At 46.7% G+C, this 27500-nt stretch overlaps 1 protein-coding gene across 2 annotated transcripts in view; it reads right to left on the bottom strand.

Annotated features, from left to right (window-relative positions):
* The window catches only part of pawr (PRKC, apoptosis, WT1, regulator), a 49407-nt gene that overhangs the window by 341 nt on the left and 21566 nt on the right, over positions 1-27500 (bottom strand). For both annotated transcript variants that reach the window (XM_079755650.1, XM_079755649.1), the window contains exons 3-7: positions 17306-17455; positions 12379-12413; positions 8746-8869; positions 5949-6053; positions 1-1842 (exon numbers count right to left, since the gene is read on the bottom strand). The exon at positions 1-1842 is cut by the window's left edge and continues 341 nt beyond it. In XM_079755650.1, coding sequence (XP_079611776.1) covers positions 1756-1842; positions 5949-6053; positions 8746-8869; positions 12379-12413; positions 17306-17455 — 501 coding nt within the window. In that variant the 3' untranslated portion in view covers positions 1-1755. The remainder of the gene's footprint in view (positions 1843-5948; positions 6054-8745; positions 8870-12378; positions 12414-17305; positions 17456-27500) is intronic.

Genomic DNA, 27500 nt, shown 5'->3' with positions numbered 1-27500 from the left:
ACGTCTGTGCGATGTGCGTGTATGTGCGGAAGGGTGAATGATATGACAGCGGTGGTCAATTGAGCGTCTAAAATCATAAAATGGAGAGATGTTAGTCTTTTTGCCGCTCACTGGGCCTGTCCAGGGCACACGCCGAGAGACATGAACTCGTCGGCCAATCACAGAGCGCCTCTCAGAGGAATGCACTGATCTATATACAGATAGAGGGGAGGTGGATAGGGGGAGGGGGGCGAGGCTTAGCTTTCCAAGCATAGCCAGTTTCTCAACTAAAAACCATAGAAATGCAGTTTCTTTGTCCAAATAGTACTTTCCTTGGAATGCCACATTCCTTCGGTTGATTTGGTTTGAGTTCAACAAAGGCACAGGTGTGATTCAGAACACCTGGCGTCAACGCCAATAAAGATAAGAAATGAACACATGTAAACTCTGGAATTACAAAAGGACTTTTTCCAAGAAATGTCCACATAGAATGTACAACAAGGCAATAGAGACAGAATAAGCAAAATGGAATATCTTTTCAGCCAAATAGTCACATTGAACCGATTTATCATTGAAAGTATGATTGACATTTGTGATAGTTGCATTATGCAAAGTTTCCAAAGCTAATTTCCTTAAAAGGTTGAATTTAGTCGCAAGCAGTACAGACTTGGTGCAACGGGATTGGGCTTCAACCAAATGAATGGGCCTCAACCAAATGAATACGAAGAATATTTATTGTATTCAACCTCACCACTAGAGGTCACTAAATCCTTCACATTTCACCTTTAATTTCCTACTGCGAATGAAAGTGTTGCTAAACATTTTACTGGATGCTAGGGGCATGAAATGAGTCATTCATTATGCAAATAATTAAATTAAAAGGGCTTTAAAGCGCACTTTGTGGGATCGAAGCAGTGATCAGGTGTTGATCTGGGTCTTCGTTTATACCACGTTTGTACCATGGGCTCGATCCTATGGTACTGATCCAGGATATAATCCAGGTCTTTAAGGCCAAGAGAGTCTTTTTCAATGGTTGAGCACTTGGTCTCGATTTAATGGCAACCTCGCTAGGATTGCTAACCAGTTAGAATCGTTTTGCTGGCTAACCAGTTACAAAAGATAAACTGGCTTGCCGTTTCATAGCTAACCAGTTAGAATAGGTTAACCTGCATAACGCTGGGTTACCTGTCTAACACATTAGAATGTGTCCACCTGGTTAAATCAAACACGTTTGTTTGTAGAGCACATAACTCATGAGGCTATATAAAAAGTTAGAATCGGTTTACCTTTAAAACGTTTTACAGCAAAGTGGACTAAAAAGGATTGAATATGTTTCGCTTTAGCCTGAACAACTCTGAAAGGTGCAGTACGCCTACACTTGTCCTACATTCATTTCACTTCTTCTATACTTTATAAGCTTTTATTCAAAGAGAAAATACAACACAATCTACATTAAATATTCCATTCTGGAAGATCCTCTCGAGCAAAACAGGAAAACCCCCACCACCGGAAAAACATCAAAAACCCTTTTCGCCTCCAGTTCTCTTCCTTTAATTACTGAAATGGAGAACGCCATCCGGACTTTGTGGCTGTGCGAGATCTTCTGGTCCGTTCGAGTGGCCTTCCTGAAGCAGGGCCTGCTGTGGAGGGGTGGACAGAGGGCTGGGTGAGATGTTTCTTCCCAAGGTGGGGAGAAGCCGGGCCTCTGGTAGAACCAGGTGGGTTCTACGGTTCTCCTCCTTCGTCTCCTCCTCCCGCCTGGCCGAACGGTGGGTTCTACCTGGTCAGCTGACCCACCACCTTCAGCAGCGTCTTGTTCTCCTGCTTGAGCTGGTCGTTCTCATCCTCGATGTCGTCCAGGTCCTGGGGAAGACCACAGACGAAACACAAACAAACAGAAAGAGGTGAGAAGGATGGATGGCATCCCCTGTGTGGTGGGGCAGTGCGCAGTCGTCGTGGTTGGGATGGGAGGTGAAACCCCGCCCAACTCAACCCCACCCCCACCCGTATCAATTCCCTCCACCCCTCTCCATGCCCACGTTCCTCCTCCATTTCCAAACTCCTCCCCTTCATGTTAACTCTAGATCTTGCTTTAAAATCTCCTCCCCTCCATACCAACTCCATCTCAAATCCATCTCTCCCGTCTCACGCATATCCTTCCATCTCAACGTCACCCCCCACGACAACATAATCAGAACATCCACTCCAACCAAATGGCGACACCGAAGGAAGAACCACAAAAGCAAACAGAAAGCTGCGAGTAGACCGAAGACGTCCTTGTGTGTGGGGAGCAGCCCGCAGCCTTCAGAACAAAACCAACGCCATTAATATTAATCGCTCCGCCTCCACGACCCCCGAGTGGCTGCAAGTGTGCGACTGAAAGCGTGGACTTTAGTCTCGCTTCTCACCGCGCGGTCTCCCACTCCACCAGGCCGGGCCTTGATCGCCGCCAAATTAAACACAAACGGCTTTAATTAGGTCGCAAACGAGGGAGCCCTTTGAAAGGCTCCCTTGTCAAAGTGACACTTCTCGATTTCATGTTTCTTTCATTAGCGGCCGTGGCAGAAAGATCGGCGCCGAACACTTGAGCCTTGAACAGCACAGCGAGGGGAGGGAGGGAGGGAGGGAAACACACACACACACACACACACACACACACACACACACACACACACACAGATTTGATAAAAGAAACGATGCCGCGGTTCAAAACGAAACCAGCATCAGAGAGGTCAGGGTGGCCCCACCAGCTGTGTCGCAAACACTCTTTCAAACATTTCCAAACGAAGGTCCGCGTGTTCCTCATCGACCAGATGAACCCAGGTCCTCATCTGTAATCCAGGCACTGCGTATTCCCTTCTGTTAGCGGCACCGGATAGCTGGCGTCTCTAAACAAACCGCCTCTGTAAAAGGATCGAAAGTGGGGAGAAGTCGAGGCGCTATCTTCCCTTTCCCTCCCAAACAAACGCGTCCCTGGAGTCGCGAGTTCATCGCTTCCTTCATCGCGAGTTCATCGCTGCTCCTGTAAGCAGCGGCGGCCTGCTTTGGCCTTGGTGTGTGTGTGTGTGTGTGTGTGTGTGTGTGTGTGTGTGTGTGTGTGTGTGTGTGTGTGTGTGTGTGTGTGTGTGTGTGTGTGTGTGTGTGTGTGTGGGGGGGGGGGGGGGGGGGGGGGGGGGGGGGGCTCAGGGGATGGGGGTCTGATAGCATCACTAGGCTGTTTGGGGTCTGATAAAAAAAAAAAAATAATGAGAATGAAAACAAGCTTCCCTTCCGTGGAGCCGCATCGACTCTCCTGACCCCGGTGGTATTTTGCGGTTCTCCGAGAGAATAAACTGCAGTGAGAACCAGAGCCAGGGCCGTTAACATGCTTCCGTCCCCTTAGAGGGATGGACCGATCGCTGATGAACTACTGACTGCTGCCTTGTCTGTTGGTGCTCCGGGCTACGTGTCGGAATTGAGAAAAGTCCTCCGGGAGGTGAACACCCCCCCCCCCCCCCCATCTCAACCCTAACCCCGCCCATCTCAACTCCTCCCCCCCAAGATAACTTCATCAGAACATCCACTCCAAATGTCAACTCCTACCCCATCTAAACTCCTCCACTGCAAACGTAAACTCCAACCCCAATCTAAACTCTCCCCCCCCGCCTCCATGTCAACTCCATCCCCCATCTCAACGTCACCTCCCATGACAACTTCACCAGAACATGCTCCACCCCCTCCATGGGAGCTCCCCAGCGTCCCTATGCGCTTTCCTGTCACAGGCGCCAAGACCGCAAGAGAAACGAGGAGCATGGGGCCGTGGGATGTTGATGTACGGTTGACAGTCAGGGTCACCAAGACAGAATGTTGCGGAAACACCAGGGAGTGGCACCATGAAGCTGGGAAGAACGATGGTGTGTGTGTGTGTGTGTGTGTGTGTGTGTGTGTGTGTGTGTGTGTGTGTGTGTGTGTGTGTGTGTGTGTGTGTGTGTGTGTGTGTGTGTGTGTGTGTGTGTGTGTGTGTGTGTGTGTGTGCGCGCCTGTGTTTCTCAAGGTATTTTGACTGCTGAATACGAGAGACACCGCGAGTGTCCCTAAACCCTGACCTCTGACCCTGAGCGGCACGAAAGACCGGGAGGTTTTGGGGTTCGAACGCAAACGCAAACAAAAAACACACCTGAGCCCTGCGGAGAGGCGGGGACAGCCCCGGGAGAACAGGCGCTTCACGCGTGACCGAGATGGGACGCGTCAGCTGACCCTACCCTGACCTTTGACCTGATGGGACGATGATGGATGAAAATCGACCGGATCTATTGAGCCATTTCAACCCGCCAAGGAGGCCTCCTTGTTACCACTGAACCTCTGAAAGGATGGATTGTTTTCTTGAGATGTTAAGACATCCGTCAAAACAGGTAAATATTACCTGTAGACTCCGGTGTCAAGGTAATATTTCAAATCCGAGACACATCGAGCTCCTTGAAAATGATTGTTTCCTCAAAAGTCAAAATTGGATTCTGAACACACCGGTTGATGCTTGAGAAACAAATCTTAAAAGTGAAATGAGATACATAATACAGAGATACATAAATGAATACATAAACATATATATATATAAATGGCACCAAAGTAAACTCCAACCCAGCCAAAGAGGAGCAGACAGACAGACAGACTCCGCCACATCACACTGCCTTCAGAGACGACTTGCTCGGCGTCGACTGGGTTCGAAGCTCCCTGAACGAGATCGAGCAGAACGCTAAGCGTGTCGATCGTCTAGTCCACGGCCGACCCAGTGGAGATTTCCCTCGCCCGGTGAATTCAAAAACGTCCCGAGAGACCACCACCTCTCCGCTCCAAAGTGGAGGCTGATTGGTCAATCCATCCGCGACGCAGCTGTTTGTGTTAGGCGATTGAGGGGACGGGGGAGACGGGGGCTACACAGCCAGACGGATTCAGTCCACGGTTGGCGGGAGGCTTCACTCAGACATGGTCAAGACCGGAGCTGGGGGATTGAAAACAGGGCTTCCGTAGGGCTGTAGCCTTTCTCCCACACTCCCCTGCTAATCTAAGTGGCTTTTCCTCTGCTTTAAGTGGCTTTTACCCCTGATGCTTTAAGTGGCACACAGGGGTGGTTAATCCGCCCCTGAGGGCAGAGAGAGTCGATGCACGAACAACCATTTCTGCCATTCTTTCATTCATTGAAGAGGCCGTTTATCGCCGTTGTTACCTGTGTGCTAAATAACTTGGCCTGCTCTAAGAATTTGAATTTAGGGGATGCTGAGCTCTGAGGCCTGTCTGTGGGTGATTGGAACCGGCTCGGTCGAATTAATCCGCTGCCCCGGTTTACATTTGTTGAGTTGGTTCGCGATGCGTGCGACGCACCACCCCCGTAGGACGCGGGTACGGTCCGAAAGGGCAAAGCTAAACCAGGATTTCTGAATGATGCACTACGGTGATTGTATGACAAGTAATAGAGGACTCAATTTGGATTCATGAATTATGAACACAAGTTGGTGCAAAGATTTGAATGTCCAAGGCACTGTGCACGAGAAACAAGGGGTTTAAATATTTGCGTGGTTTATCTGTATTTGATTAACCAAAAATCCTCTGGAGACCCAGTAGGACAAATGCCTTTTGAATAGAAAACAGCTGTCGGGGGATTATTCTAGATGCATTCGTGCATGCACACACAGGAAAGCATGGACACAGAGCATGACAACATGTGCTCTAAACACGGGCCCACGCAAAAGGTATACATTTACACAAACCAGACCCCACAGACGCAGAGACACAGAGACAGAGAGAGAGAAAGAGTGAGAGAGAGAGAGAGAGACAGACAGACAGAGACAGACAGACAGAGATAGAGACAGAGAGACAGAGAGAGAGAGGGACAGACAGATATATACACACAGGGAGGTGGTTAGGACACTAGAAGGATTGACGAAGAAGAGGAGACACAGATATGGGGGAGTGAAAGAGATAGAGACCCTTACTCTGTTCAACAGGTCAATCTCCTCCTTCAGTTTGCCGATGAGGTCATGGCTCTCCTCGTTGTCCTTCAGCAGCCTGTTGTTCTCCTGGCGCTCCCGGAGAAGCTCCTACACACACATACACACACAGAGTGACAGAGAGAGAGACAGAGAGAATAAAGTTATATACAGCTGGACATATAAATACGATTTTAAAAGGAAGTTGGTTGATTGATACTACTGACGTAGACCAAAGACACAGACACACACACGCACGGTTAAAAAAAAACAACATAAAAGTGGGCACCAAAACAAGCCATCATGACCTCACAGACCCAGACGAACACAGATACACTTAATGATGTGGCGGTACACCTACCTACTAGAAGCCAATAATAACTGATCATAATTTGCCCATAAAATCCTCTAATCAGGACTCTAGCAAACATTAATCGTCTTGGCTAACCTTTGCCAGACCAACACTGGTAGTTACTGCCAAGACCAAATTACATGCAAATTGCAGTTAGAATAAATAGAGAGAGAGAGAGAGAGAGAGACAAAGACAGACAGAGAGACACAGTGGTAGAGTGAGGCGAAGGGAGAGAATTTTAGAAAGCAACAAGACATAAAAAAGAAAATAATTATACAGTATAAACACACATACCTTCACTCGTACATGCACCCATTCACAGATACACACACATTAACCCTTTCATTGACCCCCCCCTGAAATGATGTTGAGTAAAGCATGCAAATCACCAGCTTGTCAAGTTAGGAGTGTGTCAAACTTTGTTTAGCTATCAGTTCATGTATTAAAATCATCCAGCTGATGCTGCATGCACCAGAACTACTACCTCCTTGTTGACCTTACTCAATCTAAATGACAATGAAAAACTTCTGCCTTTCCAAACCTTTTCATCAGTGTGTGAGGCAACAGTACAAACTCTGTGCCCTGATGAGGAGCTTGTGTCAAATACGTTCCTTCCCTATGTAGTTAGCGCGTCTCTTCTGTCTGAGACTACAGCACATGCAATGGAAGACACAACAGTGATCTCTGCTTTGTGACACTGCAGTCGTAGTAGTACCGAGTAGTACTACTAGGTAGTACTACTCGGGATCACAATGGAGGGGCCGCAATCGCGAACAGCCGTGAATACTTTCTTCTCCCCCCCCCCCCCGCTGTACTCTCAATGTGTCGCCGATAAGCCAGGAAACGTGTTGCCATGGAAACCCATTCATCGGGGGGAGAAGATGCGAGCGATTAGGTGGGGGTTGATCCAGACTGCAGGCCTCTCCTCTCTCAAAGTGCTCAGAAGAAGAAAAATAACCTTATCTCCGGAGAGTGTGACCACCATCTCTAGTGGATAATGAACAATTTAACTTGGAATATGACACTTTGAGGGGGACAAACTGAGCGTCAAAGAATGGGAGAATCTAGCGGTGAGGGAGTTTGAGTCCCGGTTTACAGGTTCAGGCTTCTTGTAGGGAATCACGCTCAGAGGCCCTAATGCCTAACTGCTACTTAACCCTATCTGAATTCACCGAATTCAAGTCTCTTTGGATAAAATGGTAAATGGTTTGCATATATTTAGCACTTTCCTAACCTGTGGCCACTCAAGGCGCTTTACGATATTGCCTAACATTCACACATTCACGTGCACATTCACACACCGACGGCGGAGTCGACCATGCAAGGCATCAGCCAACTCGTTGGGAGCAGTTAATGTTAGGTGCCTTGCTTAGGGACACCTCAACACTCCGGGGATCGAACTAGCAACCTTCTGGTTACCAGCCAACCCACTCTACCTCCTAAGCCACATGCCACCCCCCAAAAAAGCACCATAAACGACTAAATGAATAAAGAGTCAACTAAACGGTAAGGTTCAGTAAACAGTTGGGCTTTTCTTATGGAGTGATTCACTCGCTTTTATAATAATTATAACATTCAAAGTTTCTTTTCATGTCGGTGTGGGGGCCTAGGTGACATTTCAGTCGGGGACGGACCGGAGACGCGGCAGTTAAGGGGTTGAAGGCTTCCAGAGAAACATCTCCACAATGGAAAAGGTCACCACATACCCAGACCGGGAGGAGGTCGCCAGCGAGGAACACAGCGGGTCAGACCTCAAAGGAAAGGTTAACTTTCGTCACCTTTTGTAGAGAAACTCTCTTTTAATATATATTTCCCTGAGCTCTTTTCATCCGCCTTCAGGTTCAGGGACAGGAGAGTGACGGCCGACAGGGAGAATAAAAGTTTCCTAAAGACGCCTTTAAATCAGTTGTACAGTCGCAGGACGTGACAGCTAGCAAGCTAGCTAGCTAGGAAGCTTCCCCTGTTCCATATACATACACAAGCTAGCAGCTTTTATCATAAATAAATAATAAAAGTTTCCTAAACACGCCTTTAAATTGGTTGTACTGTAGCAGGACGTGACAACTAGCAAGCTAGCTAACTACAAAAGTGCTTTGCCACAACCCTTCCGAGACATAAGTGCTGCCAGGTGAGGAACGTAAGCATCTTAAAGGTTCTTTTGGAGGGCAACGGTAGGATATGACACCTGAGACAGCTGGACACCTGTTGATGTTTTGTGGTGTTATTCTGTGTATGCATACGGATCCGGGAAAGCTAGCAGCTAGGGGCTAACTTAGTCTCCACAGAATGTCTGCTTCACCTCAGAATCAAGGGGCGACTCTCTGAAGAAGGAAAGAACTTTCCCCCGAAGCATTTTCAAAATATACATATTACATATTACAATACTCCTTGGTATCCTGGAGACCAAAATGGAATAAGGAGATCGGTGTTGACCTCCAGGCTGAAGCGTACCTTCTCCAGCTCCTCCAACCTCCTCTCCAGGCTCCCAGAGGCGTGGGCTTCTCTGGGCTGGCGAGGCGCTGGTTGTCTGGGGTTTCCTCCCATGTCGTCCTCCGCCGAACCACCAGCAGATGGGCTACGGAAAGGACAGGACAGGACGTTTTTCCCTGAGTCATTCAAACTTTTTCGGTTTTCTCACGTAGTGCACTTTCAAACTTAACAAAACCTTAGATTGAGCATAAAGTACTTCTCCCCAGTTGCCATCACTTCCGGCAGGTAGTGGTACAGTCGAGTCGATGCAACTCCACACTATTAACTGTAAGTTAAGAGAGTGCTGCAGACGTTCCCGACATGAAAGCGCCCCCCCCCCCCCCCTTCCACTTCTTTCAATTAGGCGAGCATTATCACGCCCCCGCCCCCCCTTTGCCTTTCTTACCACCTGCAACTTTGCGGCGGAAAAAGGGTTTTGATTATGAGAGAGAGAGGGCGGATTTACATGCGAGGACCTGAAGCGAGAGAGGCAGGTTAGAGCTCTTTGCAAGAAAGGTTTTCTGTGAATGTCGCTGCTTCTTAAGGAGAGGGATGAAACGCGTTCTACAAAGGCCTTTGTGTGCGTCCTTTAAAGCTTGTCTGCTGTGCGCTGAGTCACCCGCGCTCTGCCGTCTGGAGAGGGCATACTGGGGGAAAATATTCATGCAAATTTCTATTTATTTATTTTTTATGCATTTTCTTTCCTTTTATACACTATTTCTTTAAAAGTAACTGAGAACTTGTAAGGCGCCAACCAGGCCTTCCCCCACCGACCCCGCGACTAATACCAGTACAACTTCCTCCACCAATACCACAACCATACACAACCGTGAACACCTCCACCCAAAACCATGACCATTACCCCACCTGCTCTACCATCACCAATAAATATCACTCCCTCCACACCACTTCCCTCACCCAAATCCATGAATACCGCCTCCACCACCACGACCTCCACCTCCACAACAGCCCTGGTTCCACCCCAACCCATCATCACCACTTATGGATAGTCCCAAGGGTCAAAAAACGCTCGCTCGCACTCTCTGGGGGAAATCCAATTAATGCAGAGTGCTTTGGGCTCGCATGCAATGTCCCAGTCCATACAGCTGTCTGCATATTCCAGCAGCGAAGAGCAACAGGCCGACAGAGAAACAGAGAAACGGACAGACAGAGCTACTGCTGGATGTGCATAATAATGCAAACAAACAAAGCCGGGTGCACCTGCACCCGGTTGAACCTGCATCCAAGGGGCGGTTCGCCGAAAGGAGGAGGCGTGTTCTGGTGCAAACGTTCCCTGGTGCTATTTTGCAGTTTCAGAAACCACTTGCGCCACGAACCAGGAAATACCTGGTTTAAAGTCAGTGGCGCGTTGTTCAGATGCTATTTTAAGGGCGCATGCATAATGTTGCTTGTGCAACTCGCGCATACACTTTGCTTCTCTCATCTACCTAGCCACACATTCTTGGTAAATTATTTGGGAAAGAACAGCTGATACAGCGGTAATAAGTTGTACTTTTAAATCAATGCATCTGCAAACACCGTACAGCAAACGCATATTTTCTTGACACAGACATCGTGTACATGCCCATAACCTTTAGGATTGATGAGTATTTGATCGTGAGAAAACATTGTTTTACCGCGAGTGAGTGTGTAAAAGAATAGATGCGGGCGCGCGTGTGTGTATGTGTAAAATAATTAATGAATGTGGGCGCGCGTGTGTGCGTCCATCTGTTTAAACACACGCAAACTAAACACGTAATGCATAATACAGTCCATGGTAATGTATATTAACGGAGGGACACATGCATATTAGGAACACAAGTCGATAAAGATAATGCATACAATACTGATGAACGATGTTTATAATGTATTGCGTATATCATTAAATAGAACCACAGTTACCGCACATCATATGTGTGTTAAGTTTTCTTTGCCGAAATTTATTTGAGGACTCAGTATTTCTGAAATTGTGGAAGAAAACCTTATTCCATCTTTGAATCAGGCCATATTATTTGGCCATAAACTGAGCCATTTGAAGTTTGAAATTCATGTGCATCCGTCTCATCGGAGACTGCAGACTTGCTGTCAAAATATCAACTCGTCAGAAATGCGCTCATGGCTCTTAAAGGGGATGGGAGCTGGCACTCTCATTGGTTTATTGCACGTTACACCCAAACCACACCTACGTGTAATTAGGCTACTTCAGACCAACCCTTTTTAGATTTGCGCCGGGCACAAGAGTAATTTTTGCGCCGGTAAACTAGCGACATCGCCATAGAACCGCCCACAAAGCTACTTGCGCTTGGCGCTTCTCACTTGCGTTTCAGACCTTTAAAATAGGGCCCTGGGTGTCATAACAATTTACATTTTTGCAATAAAAATAAAAGTGGTAGAGATACAAAGTTATGATTCAACCATTTCGATGTTTGATCAAACCATTTCTTCTTCCCAGAAAAGCAGGAGATTCTACATCTGTACAGTGACATTTACTGAATCAACAGTTAACTTTATACTTAATTTTATTCCGTCCCAGCAGCATTTTTTCCAGTGCTTCTGATAAGAATAACAACCATGAAGTCCGGGAAATGCTCTCGAGGCTCTCGTTGCCGACGCCATATATTTATAAGGTCTTATGTTTTTCTCTCTTCATTTCAACACTTTAAGGTCAGTCCCCTCTTCATTGACATTGTGAAAGTGTGCTTGACATTTGAGTCAAGACAGACACACACAAAAAATTCACAAAAAAGGGGTGCCTAAAATGGAAGGCCCATTTTGAGCCAAAATATATCTGCTCACTGTTCAGTTCCAAGAAATTGTCCCAAACATAATGAGGGGTTGAAAAAGTGTGTACCACCCACCCACACACATCTAGTTGTATGTGCACTTCTTTAACACATAGATAATACACAATCCATTAGTGCCCAGCAATATGACATTTAGGGAGGAGAGTGGCTAGGAGAGAGTAGGGAGAGAGGCAGGGGAGCGAGAGAGTGCGAGACGGTTCGAGGGGGAGAGAGAGGGTCTCTGGCCAATCAAAACCCCCGCCTTAATGACACCGCCAGACCAGCGGTGTCAGTTGGCAACTGGCAAACTAACTTCAGAACGTTCTATCTGTGAGAGACTTTCTTCTGATTAAAGGACCACAGCCCTTGAAGCAAGAAGCCTCAGATTTGAATAATTTCAGAGTCTGCAGTTCACCCTGCTCTAGCAAGTGGAAATAATATTAAATTATGCTTAAGAAGTATGCTCGAAGAGCAATAATGTGAATCATATAGCATCGCGCTGGAAGAAGACTCGTTGGGTTTATAATAAGTTTATAATGTTAAACGTATAATATATAACATATAAGACTATGTGAAAGACTTCAAAATGCACTGGTGTTAAAAGGGTTGTTAGAACCAGCGAGAGCCACTTAGTGGAAGCAATGTATTCAATCACACATGTACACACATGCACATTTTTTTATTAATTTATAAATCAAGGGAGGCATTGCCCATGCACACCGTTTTGCATCTCCAAATGAACACTCAAATGCGAATCAATAAATACAAAAATAAAAAAAATGATTGGATCGATAAATGAATCGATAGAAAAATGTAAAATAAAAAGTCTGACCTTTTGTGGCGAACGCCCCCCGACCGCGGAGTCTCCTGCAACGACAAAAACAAAGACAGCACAAGTTAAAAAACAAACGTCAACATCAACCTTTTCCAAAATCTAAAACAGACGACAGATTATTGGTCATCTCAGGGTAAGATTGGACGAGTGGACGATGACATCATCAACACCGACTCGACAGAGGTTTTGATTGATCAGCGATCGAAGCGCTCGGCATGGGAGCAGATTTGGTGTGACAGGTTTAGGGGACCCACGGAGAAGTCGGTCAGCGGTGAAAAATAAGACATTACCAGTACTTCATCCTGAGTACTGGATGTGCATTTGACACAGAGAAAGAAAGAGGGATGGACGGAGAGAAAGACAGACGGAGGGAGCGGACAGAGACAAACGGACAGAGAGAGGGAGATATATAGAGAGAGGCAGAGACAGACAGACAGACGGACAGAAACAGAGGCAGAAAGACAGGCAGGAACAGACAAAGACGGAGAGACCGAGCGAGACAGAGAGAAATGAAGGAGAAAAAAAGCATAAAGCTTTCATAAAGGATTAGGGCCTTGCAGTATGATATATCACCTCAAGCTGTCCCTTGGAGAGCGAGAGGTTGGACTGTGATGAGGGGTGAGAGGTAGAGAGAGGGGTGAGGGAGAAGAGGGGAGAGGACAGAATATACGGTGACAGGACTGACGGCACCCTGGCCTTGAGGCGGAAATGAAAAAAGATGAAGGAAACAAGATAAACAAGGGGGACAAAGTATCAAGCATCACGTTTCAAAAGGTCCCCAATGGACAGAGCATTAAGACAGCCGTGTTGAAGCGTATCCTGATACCTCCGTGACGGTAAAAAGCCGGTCAAAACGGCGTGACGAGCCAAGCTCTGGTGTGTTTGTAACGCACATGGACTGAATAAAACACACAGTGAACGTGTAAGGTAGTGGAAAATAAATCGGCGTCATTTATTCACGGCAAAATAAAACAAAAAGGCCTACTAAACGATATGCGCTTCTATTTGAGCAGGGTATTCAAATGTCATTTTTGCATCCCTAGAGTTGGAGACTGTGTGTGTGTGTGTGTGTGTGTGTGTGTGTGTGTGTGTGTGTGTGTGTGTGTGTGTGTGTGTGTGTGTGTGTGTGTGTGTGTGTGTGTGTGCTCGCATGTCTCTGTTTCTGTCTGTGTACGTGTGTGTTTATATGTGTGTATGTGCGATCTAGAGAATCCTCTGGGATCCTGACAGTCTATTCCTTCCATGGGGAATCTCTTCAAAGCACGCCGCGCTACACTTTACAATGGAGCTCTTCACCCAGCGTCCCAGCCGGCTGCCTGGCGACACGCCTCGACCAATCAAACCTCACGAATGTTTTAACAACAGAAATGACTAAATTAATAAAACGCTATAAGCGGTGGTGGTGTTGGTGTGCTCTCAGGCCCCTGATGGAATTAACGAAGAATGATTGGCAGCTTAAAGCCCAAAGGAGTTATAAAAGCTTTCAAAAGGGAAAAAAGGGTGGCTAGTTACTTGTTTGTCGAGACAATAGGTTGGCAAGCAATGAGCTAAATTAATAATCTGAATATCCGATTTCTATATTTCACAATAATTATGTCATTTTAGCAGAAGCTTTTATCTAAAGAGACTTAGAGAATGAATATTATATACTACTATAAATTGTAAATTAGGAGCAGGAAGCAAAGACACACACACACACACACACACGCACACACACACACACACACACACACACCATATAAGCAGCCCATTGGCTGTTGGTTAGCTGCCCATTGGAAGCACTGCTTCAGGCGGACAATGAAAAATAAAGTTGCATTAGTATTGACTGTATGTGATGCTGAACACCAATCCCTATCCTGCCGTTTCAGATACGACGCTTTGCATAATGGCCCTTTTTGTGACTGAAATCAGTTAATTAAATGTTAATGAGTCTCGTCGAAATTGGTGCCCTTTACTGATTGAATGGCTGAGTGGCAGACAAAGAAGGAGAGTGAACTCAATAGTGAAACCGTGAAGGAGAGTGAGAGGGAAAGAAGAAAAGTGAATGAGGGGAATGAAAGAAAGCGAAACCGTAAAAGATTGAAACAGTGAAAAGAGAAAAAAAAGAGTCTGTCAGCACATGAGAGGCAGACGACCGCGCTGGAATGTTCCGCACGGTGGGTTCTGCATGGTTCTCATTTTAAGGCCTCACTCCCCTCAGTAAACAAGGAACACATGGCCACCAGGGGTCTCTCCCGGACCCCCCCCTCGATGGATACTAGACCTGTGTGTGTGTGTGTGTGTGTGTGTGTGTGTGTGTGTGTGTGTGTGTGTGTGTGTGTGTGTGTGTGTGTGTGTGTGTGTGTGTGTGTGTGTGTGTGTGTGTGTGGTCTAGTTTCGCTCCAGTGCGCGTGTCTGTCCAAGTGTGTGTACGTCAGGGTGTTCATTGCAAAGAACACGGACACGTGGTGTCGGGAGGGCGTTCCAGCGGTCAAAGAGCCTCGCTGGCCCTCCTCAGACGCTGTAGCGCTGCGTGACCCCTCCAACACGGCCGCCTCATTCCCTTTTCTTCAGTGTGTATCTCACCCAGTCAGACACACACATAAACACAAAAAACACATGTTGGTCGCTGGTGTTTCCATTTAAATGGTCGTAGTACTATAAATGTTATACTACTGAATGTCTGAGTTACGGTCTGAAGGAATATCAAACTGTACTGCTCTTCACAGGAGTTGAGTGCAGTGCAAGCTGTATGCGTCTTCCCAATTAAAACGTACAAAACAACAAGCCAGGACATGGCCAAGGCCTTTTGCCTTAAATCCTTCTGCAAATGCTCCTTGTTTCAGTCCAATACAGAGATTATGCCTGTGGCTTGCCTCCTTCTCCTCTCCTTCTAGAACACACCAGGCCGAGCTGTTTTGGGGCTGTTTTCATAATTTCAGCTCCTCTCGTCTCCATCACCCATGTTAATCCAGAGACATCCCTTTGACAGCCGTCAGGGAGTTTGGCCAGGACATAGCGTCCCCTGCTCAGTTCTCAGCGCCCTCCAAGCTTCTGTCAGGCCGGTGAAGGGCTTTGAGCCCACCTGGCACTCGCTGGGTTCCAGGGATAAGGCCCCCAAAAAGCCAGACTCGCAGGAGAGCACATGAGTCTAAAGATGAGTCTAATTATTTTCTGAAACATTGACATTTTACGTGCTTTTATGGACAAGAGACAGCGAGGAGACAGACATTGAAAGGGGATTTAAAGATACGTGTGAACGACATAGCAGCATGAGTAGGTTGCAAAACCCGGCCGACTCATGTTGAATCCTAAACGTGACCATAGCCTTGAGGTTGGATGGATGTTATCATTACCGCTACATCTGACAGATGTTGCTCTGGGAATTTCAAACATGTGTTATACATGGATACACGTGACTTCCCTGCTTTTAATATGGATCGTATGTGTGTGCGTGTGTGTGTGTGTCTGTGTGCGTGCGTCTGGGATTTCGAGACAGGTTGCTGTCAGACTGTTGCTGCATGCGAGTGTGAAGTGCTCAGCTATATCTATCACATAAGAGAGACTCCTGTAAAATATATCCATGCCGTGTTACGGAGTGTGCTGTAAAAGTGGAAAAGTACCAGAGACCGCTGAGGCGCAACAAAAACCTGTCCATCTGGGAAATAAATCTCAGCGGGGCGAACAGAAGCCGTCACTCACAGAGCCCATTTAAATGTCTGCTTCGCTCACTTCAAAACTGCCGAGCTCACTTCAAAGGTCGACTCGTACAGAACACTTGTCCTCTTTGGCTAAAAAGTAAAAGGCACGAGACGGTCACGCTTGCCGTGCAAAGTGCAGACAGCTCAGAAGCCACCGCATTCATTTAAAACCGCTAATACCTCAGAACGTTTTTGAAGCCTGTCTATTTACATATTAAACTCAACTGTCACGTCACGTTGGAGAAAGAACACGCTGTTCCTCGTTTTAGATTCAAATATTCAGTCACACCGCAGTAAACGTATTCCACAGATAGTAACCCTGAACACTGCCTCCTGTTGAAGTATTTAAGCCTTGAGCTTTGATACGGCGACTTGTCACTACACATACTATTCAGTTTTGCAGGTACTTTTATCTAAAGCACCCAAAAGGTCAATTCAGATACATGTCATTCAGAAGTAGGTAGGGGTTATACCGTACAGAGACATGTCATTCAGAAGCAGGACAGTTAAGAAACTGGTCATTCAGAAGCAAGTAAGTGTTAGACAGTACAGAGACTTGTCATTCAGAAGCAGGCAGGTGATAGACAGTACAGAAACATGCCATTCAGAAGCAGGTAGGGGTTAGACAGTACAGAGACTTGTCACTCAAAAGCAGGTAGGGATTAGACAGTACAGATACATGTCATAAAGAAGCAGGTAGGTGATAGACAGTACAGAGACATGTCATTCAGAAGGCATCTTGCTCTCGGATTCATACAGGCAGACTTCAGGTGGGGTTTCTGCTGGGTGTTGAACATCCTATACACTGATCCTAGCCACCCTACCCCCTATGACCCAACCCTTCAAATTCAATTTAATTTAAAAGGAAAAAGCGGGCATAATTGAATGCGCTACACATTTTGAGGGGTATTTCCCTTCAAGGGCTAGGGTGTGTCTTATATCATGGGCCTATAAACTCCTTTGAGAATGCAACTGTGCTCCCGGCTATTCCAATAAAAAAAAAAAAAAAGTACACAGATGAGGTCACAGGAGGTTGAACCGTCAGCCATGAGTATTTGACAGTCCTGTAAAGTCCCAGAATGATCATGCTTTGTAGCGACGAGCTACAAACCCGTCGCTACAAATACTGTTGGCGGTGGTGTAATGACTGAGAGTGCATTCCTAGGGCTAGCACACTAGCACGCTAGCACGGTGTGTGCTAACGTGAAGCAGGTCCACGATGTGGAGCTGGGTGGGGGTCTCACCTGGGGCAGGTGAGCAGGGGGGCTCGGGGACTCTGGGGACCCCGGGCTGGGGGTCATGGCCTCGTTCTGCACCGTGTTGGCCTGGACAAGCTGCTGCTCCATCTTCCTCTCCCGGTCACCCCCGTCGTCATCCTCCAGCTCATCCAGACTCTGGGAGGGAGGGGGGGGGAAAGAGAGAGAGAGAGAGAGAGGGAGAGGGACATGGATGATGTCATTTTATTGTTGTTTACAAACTTGTTGTTGTTGCCGTGTTTGTTTGTTTGTATGTACTGTAGACCGTTGGCAATCTAAACACGTGTCTGGTCATGTCTATAAAGTGAGTAGCCAGACAGACAGACTTTGAAATCTGTTTGGGTGATGCATGAAGCCAAGTTAAACACCAGATGTGAAGTGGGGATTTTGCTGCTAATCCACAGGTATGTGTTCAATCAATCACTTTGATCGCTCAATCACCACATGATAAAGCAGAAAATTGCAAATAAAAGCCAATTTGAGTGAATGTCTAGTGAGTACACAATACAGAGTTTGATTCGCCACATTCATTAGACCGGTTTTAGTGAGATGAAGTGAAGAAGGACAACACTGCAAGCAGTGCCAACATCTATATTGAGTCATGTTGTTGGCCAACATTCAATCAATCTTAGTCAAAAGCTTAAGCCTTAGTGAGAATACATTCCATTTTGTAGACCCACCCACCTCCATAACGAATTATAATTAGGGTTGTCAAGTTCAAACCAGCAACTGAAAAGAAGAATGAAAGAAAACTGTAGAGGCAAGGAATTCAACCATTATTATAACACTTATCTTTGGAATGAGGACAACCGTTTGTTGTTTTCGGTTTACATCAAAAGAAATTCTGTTGTAGAAATTCTAGAAAACAGACCTAAAGAGTTAAATACAAAGAAAAAGGGTTGAACTTTAGATGAAACTGCACGGTCATTCACACCCTTGAGAGTGTTAATAACCTCTGGAGGAAAGGGAATGAGGCAGCCATGTTGGAGAGGTCATGCAGTACTCTGGGTCTCAGGAGGGCCAGAGAGGCTCTTTTACCGTTGGAATGTCCTTCCGACAACACTTGTCAGTGTTCTTTGCAATGAACACTCTGACGAACACACACTTGGACAGAGACACGCACTGGAGAAAAACTAGACATACCAGAGAGTGTGTGGTTGTGCGTGTGCCTTATCCAGTCAGACACACACAAACAGTAATTCTCAGACATACACAAAGACCCACCATGACGCCAAAGTTTGACATAAAGGTGAGGAGACAGCCTTAATGTCTGGGTGAGTTATTTCTCACACTGCCCGAGAAAGAGTCCATCTTGGCATCTAGAAGGCACATGGGAGAACTACAGCAGCTCAGCTATTACAGCACAGACCATAATCAATACTGCCGACTACAGATCTCGAGAGGGGAGGTGAGCTGTCGCCCCAAGTTATGAATATAACACAACATGGACATAATAGTTAACAACGTAGGACATCTACAAACATTTGTGTTTCTTTTTTTGGTATACCATTCTATTGTAACAGTCACACAATGCATTTAGAGTCCATTTATTCCAAAATACATGCATATGCATATATCTGCATACATCACAGCATACAATGTTCTGAATTTATGATGTCGGTGTGCGAATGTGTGCATGATTGGGTGAATGTTGGGCAGCATTGTGCAGCGCTTAGAGTGGCCACTGGTTAGAAAAGCGCTGTACAAATGCAGTCCATTTACCATTTCGATCTGCTCTACATGGTAGGGGCCCAACACAAGAAAGGCTGTCCGACTCAAACAGGGTCTTTTTGGTGGTAAAAATAGCGCTGATGAGGCAGGCAAAAAATGTGGTCATTTGCGAGGAACTTCCGGCTCTTTTCCTGCAGTTTATCAGCTGTCCTTGGAGGGAGGAAGAGGAATAAATCACAGACCTTTCCTTTTGGGAATGTCGTAGCCCTGACTGGCTCATGCTAGTCGACTCATCTGTCACCAAAACTGGGTAACACTACCTTTTCCTTCACTTCATCCACAGAGATTTTATCTGTATGATCATCATCTACCGAGCACTGTTGGTTGGGCAGAGCCAATGATGAGATAATGAACAACTGAATGAGATATCACAAGTAGCTGAGATGCTAATCAAACAGAAGTCAGCAGCAATCCATCCTGTGACTCACAGCTACGCTATGCAGAGGCGGCTCCAGAAACACTGGACTTGCAATATTTACCTTGGAGGAAAACGCTGGAGTGGTTCTGCCTCAGAGAGTAGTAGGATTTCTGTGCATTTCTTTGCACTCCAAATTAAGGAGTGAACGATCGACACACAACCATATAAGGAGATACAAAACACAGGGCAATATTGGTTTATCCAGTTCAGATGTACTCAGAAAAGGCACGGTGCATGGAGTTCCCTGGCCATCACCTTGGAGAATCCAACGGTGTGAGAATAGAGCTATAGATGAATGATGATTTGACGGTGTGCTCTGAAGCAATCAGTCAAAGAGGGACTTCACAATGGGGAGGTTTAAACCTGCCATGACTGATGCCTAAATATAGCCAAGAGGCTTGAGCCAGGGTAGGCAGTGGCATGTGCAAAACACACAAAACATGTGTTAAACAATTTCAACACTACCCTGGGGGCGTGTCCGCACGACACACACCTGAAATGAAGACTTATGCTTAGGCAAGCTGTTTACTGATTATTGGCAGTACCCCCTTCTTTCCCCCCCCCCCCCCCCCCCCCCCCCATTGTTTCCTGTTGACAGACCAATGCAAGTACCTTCACTAAAAGTGCTGACCTTTCAGAAACAATAAGCACGGGGGGGGGTGTCTCGCTTTGTTTGGAATGCGTGTTGTGGTTGGAAACTAGCTTTCTTCTGAGGGCCAGGAAATGGACCGGCCATCTATCATCCCGAAGCATTACCCTTGGCAGCAGGGGATTTGTCCTGCCTGGGAAGCTGGGTTCTCTGTGTTATTAGGCTGGATCATTAACTTCCCCACGTCTGCACTTTTTAGCTTCCAAGTCATTTCACTCGACTTACACTTACTCTACGGATTAGTCGTTTAGCTGATGCTTCTATCCAAAGCAACTTGCATATGATTCTTTCAGATGCACGTCAAGAATGGGGATGGCATCTGGGAGGGCTAAGGGAGACTGCAGGCACTGGGGTGATTCTTCAAAGTTAAGGTCTCCTTTAACTCTTATTTTATTGCTCGTCTGCCAGTTAGATTAGGAGATTACTTCTAGCTGTGTGGTTTGATGGTGGCATTGTTACCCCAAGGGCCAAATCCGCTTCTGCCAACTGATTGCATTTGCTGTAGCGATTCTGTCGGTGCAGACGGTTAAATTAACCGTTTCCTGAAACTGTCTCTTTAAGTGTATCTGCAATGCAATTCAATTCAAGTTCTTCCTCACAAACACTTTCCGGTTTCAACCACGGCAAATCAAATTAAAATCCTTATAATGCCAAGGGGCGTTCCGACGATCTTTGCCCGTTATTATAACTTCCAAACCCATTCTCCTCGTGACTCCGGATATAACCCGACTGAAGGGAGAGACGCCGGTGTTCTTGACAGAGTGCCAGCTCCCTGTCCACTTAAACCCCTGATTTATCTACACACACAGCCAGGATCGCATGCAGCAGCCGCTTCCCTTCTGCAGGCATCGGGCCTCCTATACCACGGGCTTAATCAAAAGTTAACCTCGTGGCTTTGGGGCCTGCGGGGCCCACGACTTCATTAAGCCGATCCCTTAAAGAAGAGGAAGGGAATGGCCAGCTTTAGGGGCTGCAAAAAAAGATTGGCGTCCACTGATGTCCGCTGTCTTTTATCACCCGAGCCTGGCGCAAACCAGCTCGGCACAAACAGTGCTAATAAGGGACGTGATGTTTGACACGGTAACCCTGTTGACGCTGGTTCGAGGAAGGACAGGCCGCGGAGAGCCAGGGCTGTCGAACGAGGAGTTCAGAGAGTTGTGTCGTGGTCAGTCCCACGTCAGGCAGCAGAGGTATGCCGCAGACTGTGAGTGAACGTTGCCTGGGACTCGTAGTGAGTTCAGATACATGTCATTAATGAGCAGCAGGGGGTGAGGGGGTGGTCTTGCTCAAAGGATGCTCATGGCGAGGTTGCAGAGATTGGGGGATCTTTCGACCCCTTCCAGCAGAGTATGTCAGCAGTTAACTGGAACTATTTCTCCGTCGCCAGCCATTAGCTGCGACAGAAGCCGATATTTCTGGACCTTGGGTTCAACCCTCAGCGTGTTCCACTGGGATTGGATGCAGAGCATTGCCCAGCTACACGTTTCTTCGTAGCAGGTTAACCGAGGACGGCGGGTAAAATTACGTCCAAGAACAATTCTCATGCAGCGGCGTAGCTTGTATTGGCAACGAACCGCGAGCACTTGTTTGTAGAAACATTCTTTATCAAATTGGCAGAGTGGATATTATTATCCAACTGAACTCCCTGAAACCTCCTGTGCGCATTGAAACCAAAGAACTATGTTTTAACTAGGAACAGCGCAATGAGGACCTTTCCAACACCTGGAGGATTGCTTTCGCAACAGGTTCGTGCAACAGCAGTACATCGCGAAACACAGAGCCCTTATCAAACCATCACCAGAACCCCGGAGGAGCCGTCGACCTCTGGGGCAGCCGAGTGGGCATTCCTTTCAACGTGAGAAAGTGTTTTGCTGGCAGGGCCAGCACCGCTCGCTGGGCAGAAGGTCTTCTACTGTCTGGAACCGCTTCGACTCCTCGAAAAGTAATGGCCCCTTTCGTGCATTCTCTGCTAAGCCTAGCTTGTTCTTGGACTATTGACCTCCCCAGTCACCGTTTTGAACAGAGCTGGTCAAGAGCGAGTCAGAGTTCAACGGCTTGGTGGGGTTTCATTTTCTTAGCTTCATCAAAAATACTTCACACTACTTTCGTTCAGTTGGCGCCGTTAGGTGTGGCGTACGTTAAATCCACATCCTGTCCGCCAGCAGTGGGCTCGGCGTGTTTATGAATTAATAATTGAGGGCTCATCCAGCACAGCCCAGCACCGGGTCGAAATGTTAATCAATGTTTCGGAGGATTCACTCTACAGGAGAAGTTAACTCTTTCCTTGAGCAAAGTCGGCCACTCCTGGCGAACATTTGGTCCTGGATCTACGCGTATGGGAAGACAGGCCTAGGGGGTTAAAGAGTGCCTTCATTCTCGAGCCAACCCCCCTTCCCCCCCTTACCGTCCCGGGATTCCTGCCCTCCCCTCTTCTCTCAGAACTGATCCCATATGTACTAAATCACCGGAGAGAAAGTCATCGTTAATCACTGGGAGAGGCTTACATCTTAAGTCTTTCTCTTAGCCGGGGCCTTGTCAGATCTGTGTGTGAGCTATGCGGGCCTCCCGTCCTAAGCCATCCAAGCCCCCCCTCTTTGTGGGGCAAAAGTCGAGGTGTAAGAGAGACAAAGGTTGGAGAGGATATGATACATAACCTTCCTTCCTTGTTCTTGTCACCCTCTACGCCCCCCCCCCCCCATGTCAGCTCATAATATACACACAATCACAACTCTTGTGTGTACAAGAGACATACACACAGAGACAGAGAGAGAGAGAGAGAGAGAGAGAGAGAGAGAGAGAGAGAGAGAGAGAGAGAGAGAGAGAGAGAGAGAGAGAGAGAGAGAGAGAGAGAGAATATATGTGTGTGTGTCTCTGCGATTTACACACAGACACAGCTATTTGTTTTTCATTATTTTTTTAAAAAGACTGATTATTCATTAGTGTAACCCCTGCGTGGAGCTGAGCCAGAGCATTACTTTTCTTGTCAAACTAATCCTGGAAAACATTCATTAACATTTCAACAAACTGTGGATGAGCGCTCATTTATTCATTAAAAATACTTGAGTGGTTCCAAATACAGACTTGTGTGTGGATGGAAGGTAAGCAGTACTTAATAACAAAAGCGCTGAGAAGTAAATTAATTTGCAGGTCTTGGGGAATAATGTCAGAAAACAGGGGGAAATGTTGTGTCTGCGTATCGCTGATTGCATTTATTTGAACGTGGTGCCAATTTAGAGACACGACTGAGGATTTCCTGATTGCATCGCTCTGAATTTTGTTTAGAAGACATCCAACTATTTGAGAAAATATATGTTTGCCGCACAGAATTGGGCGACAAGACTCCTCCATACAAGCGTGTGTCAGCCACGCTTATTTACCACATACATACAGTGGGGCAAAAAAGTATTTAGTCAGCCACCAATTGTGCAAGTTCTCCCACTTAAAAAGATGAGAGAGGCCTGTAATTTTCATCATAGGTATACCTCAGCTATGAGAGACAAAATGAAAAAAAAAAAATCTAGAAAATCACATTGTCTGATTTTTAAAGAATTTATTTGCAAATTATGGTGGAAAATAAGTATTTGGTCAATAACAAAAGGTCATCTCAATACTTTGTTACATGCCCTTTGTTGGCAATGACAGAGGTCAAACGTTTTCTGTAAGTCTTTACAAGGTTTTCACACACTGCTGCTGGTATTTTGGCCCATTCCTCCATGCAGATCTCCTCTAGAGCAATGATGTTTTTGGGCCTTCGCTGGGCAACACTGACTTTCAACTCCCTCCAAAGATTTTCTATGGGGTTGAGATCTGGAGACTGGCTAGGCCACTCCAGGACCTTGAAATGCTTCTTACGAAGCCACTCCTTCGTTGCCCGGGCGGTGTGTTTGGGGTCATTGTCATGCTGAAAGACCCAGCCACGTTTCATCTTCAGTGCCCTTGCTGATGGAAGGAGGTTTTCACTCAAAATCTCACGATACATGGCCCCATTCATTCTTTCCGTCACACGGATCAGACGTCCTGGTCCCTTGGCAGAAAAACAGCCCCAAAGCATGATGTTTCCGCCCCCATGCTTCACTGTAGGTATGGTGTTCTTTGGATGCAACTCAGCATTCTTTCTCCTCCAAACACGACGAGTTGAGTTTTTACCAAAAAGTTCTATTTTGGTTTCATCTGACCATATGACATTCTCCCAATCCTGTTCTGGATCATCCAAATGCTCTCTAGCAAACTTCAAACGGGCCCGGACATGCACTGGCTTTAGCAGGGGGACACGTCTGGCACTGCAGGATTTGAGTCCCTGGCGGCGTAGTGTGTTAGTGATGGTAGCCTTTGTTAATTTGGTCCCAGCTCTCTGGAGGTCATTCACTAGGTCCCCCCGTGTGGGTCTGGGATTTTTGTTCACCGTTCTTGTGATCATTTTGACCCCACAGGATGAGATCTTGCGTGGAGCCCCAGATCGAGGGAGATTATCAGTGGTCTTGTATGTATTCCATTTCCTAATAATTGCTCCCACAGTTGATTTCTTCACACCAAGCTGCTTACCTATTGCAGATTCAGACTTCCCAGGCTGGTGCAGGTCCACAATTGTGTTTCTGGTGTCCTTTGACAGCTCTTTGGTCTTGGCCATAGTGGAGTTTGGAGTGTGACTGTTTGAGGTTGTGGACAGGTGTCTTTTATACTGATAAGGAGTTCAAACATGTGCCATTGATACAGGTAAACAGCCTCTTAAAGAAGAAGAAGTTACAGGTCTGTGACAGCCAGAAATCTTGCTGGTTTGTAGGTGACCAAATACTTATTTTCCACCATAATTTGCAAATAAATTCTTAAAAAATCAGACAATGTGATTTTCTGGATTTTTTTTTTCATTTTGTCTCTCATAGCTGAGGTTTACCTATGATGAAAATTACAGGCCTCTCTCGTCTTTTTAAGTGGGAGAACTTGCACAATTGGTGGCTGACTAAATACTTTTTTGCCCCACTGTATATAATACATGTTGGCTGAGTGTTTGGTACTGCCTATCTTCTAAACAAGGATGACAAAACAATTACATTACTGTGCAAACAGCATTGGTTTGTGTCCATGAAAGGATTACTTTTAGAACTAAGTTTTATGATTTCATTTGGTCTGTCTGTGTCTGTGTGTATGTGTGTGTGTCTCTGTGTATGTGTGTGTGTATGCTCCTCTGTGTGTGTGTGTTGGTGTTTGTCTTTCTGTGTCTCTCTGTGTGTATCCGTCAGTGTAAATATGGGTGCATAACTTACTTACTGCATAAAGCCAAGAAAAAGAGCTACGGTTTTGCCAATTAAACCATGAAGGCATCAGTATTCCTCCCCGTTCCACATCAAGTGGAAACACACTGACCCCGCCGTTAGCGAGACGACCCGATTATCCTAATTGGGCGACAGGCCAAAGGGCCACCTCATAATTGTGTATTTGCTCAAGCTCAGGCATAACAAACACTGAGGCCCTGCGTAAGAGCAGAGGCAAGGTTAGGTTCCTACAGCCACATTGGAGAGCATAGCTGTCTGTTCTACTCTGCGTCTGAGGACAGTGAGGAAGACACAGAGCAACACTGATCCAACCAATCACAAAGCAGGGGTAGTGCAGTTGATTGGGTGGAGGGTGTAGATTGAGACAGCTATTGTATTGTTTTTTTTTAGGACGGGTCTTCCTGGATAAAAAAAAAAAAAAAAGGCTGGCTAATAGGACATCATGCATTTTACTTTCTCCCAGAGGGTCTCTCACACACACACACACACACACACACACACACACTTAACATTGAACGGTATCGACTCCAGTTACATGTGATAATGTATCAAAACCAGTCCCACGCACAGATTTATCAAGATCAGTTACAAGCAGACCAGCACTAAAAACATCTGTTAAGACACATGTTTCAAAATCAGCCCCTGAAAACTCGACCCTGGACATCCTCATACGTCCTTCAGTCCCTCTGACACTGAGTAACAACAGCCATCCGACCGCGCTTAGCGTGTTAGCCTTGGAGAGTCTGGACCCCATGGCAGCTACAGGCCGCCGCAGTGGATAGCTATAACATCTGCCCATTCCCGCCGCCGCTGCCGCAGACCAGAGGCGGCCGTAACTCAAGACGATGACACAGGGACAGTGGAGGGAAGTGGTGTGTGGGGAAAAGGGGGGGGGGGGGGCCCAAACCAAATCCTGTTCCTCCAGACCAGAAGGGAGAGCGGTTACAGTGGGGGTCTTGCAGGGGTCTGCGTAGGATCAGCCGACAGGAGGTATTATGGGCCGTGTCGTGGATGTGGGTCCGGAGGATTTTTGGTCGAAACCCCCCTTCGTTTTTTGTGTGGGAATTCACTTCCTCTTCTTCCCCCTCTCGTTTCACATGACAACCGGTCTCAAAACCCCCCCCCCTTGCTCATCCGATTAGCATCATTTGGTTGATATCGACTTACACTCAGCATACAATACATTGGGTGAGGGACTTTTCATGACCCGCTTTGGAATAAAACCGTCTATTTTTGACCTCATATTAATAGGCATCGAACAACAATAACAGAGGTTTCAAGAAAAACGTTTACAACTATAACTAATGCTACGGCATGTGTGTACATATAATATCCAAGTCTCTTGGTATTTCCATATTTAGATTCAATTCAAACATGCAAAATGGATGAGACATATTCACTGTAGATACAAGTGCGTGTTTCTGGATGTGCTGTTGCTGATGACAGCTAAGGACCTTTTAAAAGGATGGTTGCCAGACCGACTCGCATCCCCTAATGGCAGCCATCATCGCGGCGGGCAGTTCCTAACGTCGCCCCCTGACCCCCGGAGAAGTTTGGCAACAAACTCCCTTTCTTAGAGCAAAAATCTCCTCAGGAATTCTTGGTATCCGCTCTTTATTAAGCCGATGCCCCTTAACCCCACCTCCTCATCTTCGTCCTCCTCTTCCTCCTCCTCCTCGACCCATGGGCACAATGCCAAGAATGCCGGTTGGAAAGGCCAGCGTCCCGGCGGCGTCCCTAAGCCCCTAGTTCACCTAGCAACCTGGCGCCCTGCACAGCCTCTCCTGATCGTGATTGGCCCAGGCAGCGTCCAGTTAAAAAACTGACCCCAGAGCTGTTACATAACAGGCCATTGTTACCACGGACAACGCAGGAAATACCTGGTGAAAAATACATTTTTCACCAGGGAGGTGTGGAAGGGAGGTGTGTTCCACTTCGACTGAACTGACATCCAACCCCCGCCCCCCCCCACCTGTTTTGATTGCCTTTATCTATCTCCCGGGTTACCGGTAATACGAGTTGAACGCCATTCAGCATCTTGAAGTTCATTGGCTGATCGTCTTTTCAAGGAAGGATCTTAGAGAAAGATTGGAGGGGGGGAGGAGTGTGTGTGCG

Source organism: Pollachius pollachius, assembly GCF_949987615.1.
Source record: "Pollachius pollachius genome assembly, chromosome: 18".
Classification (NCBI taxonomy): domain Eukaryota; kingdom Metazoa; phylum Chordata; class Actinopteri; order Gadiformes; family Gadidae; genus Pollachius; species Pollachius pollachius.
Note: the sequence above shows the minus strand (reverse complement) of the source record. Positions and strands in the feature narration are given on the sequence as shown.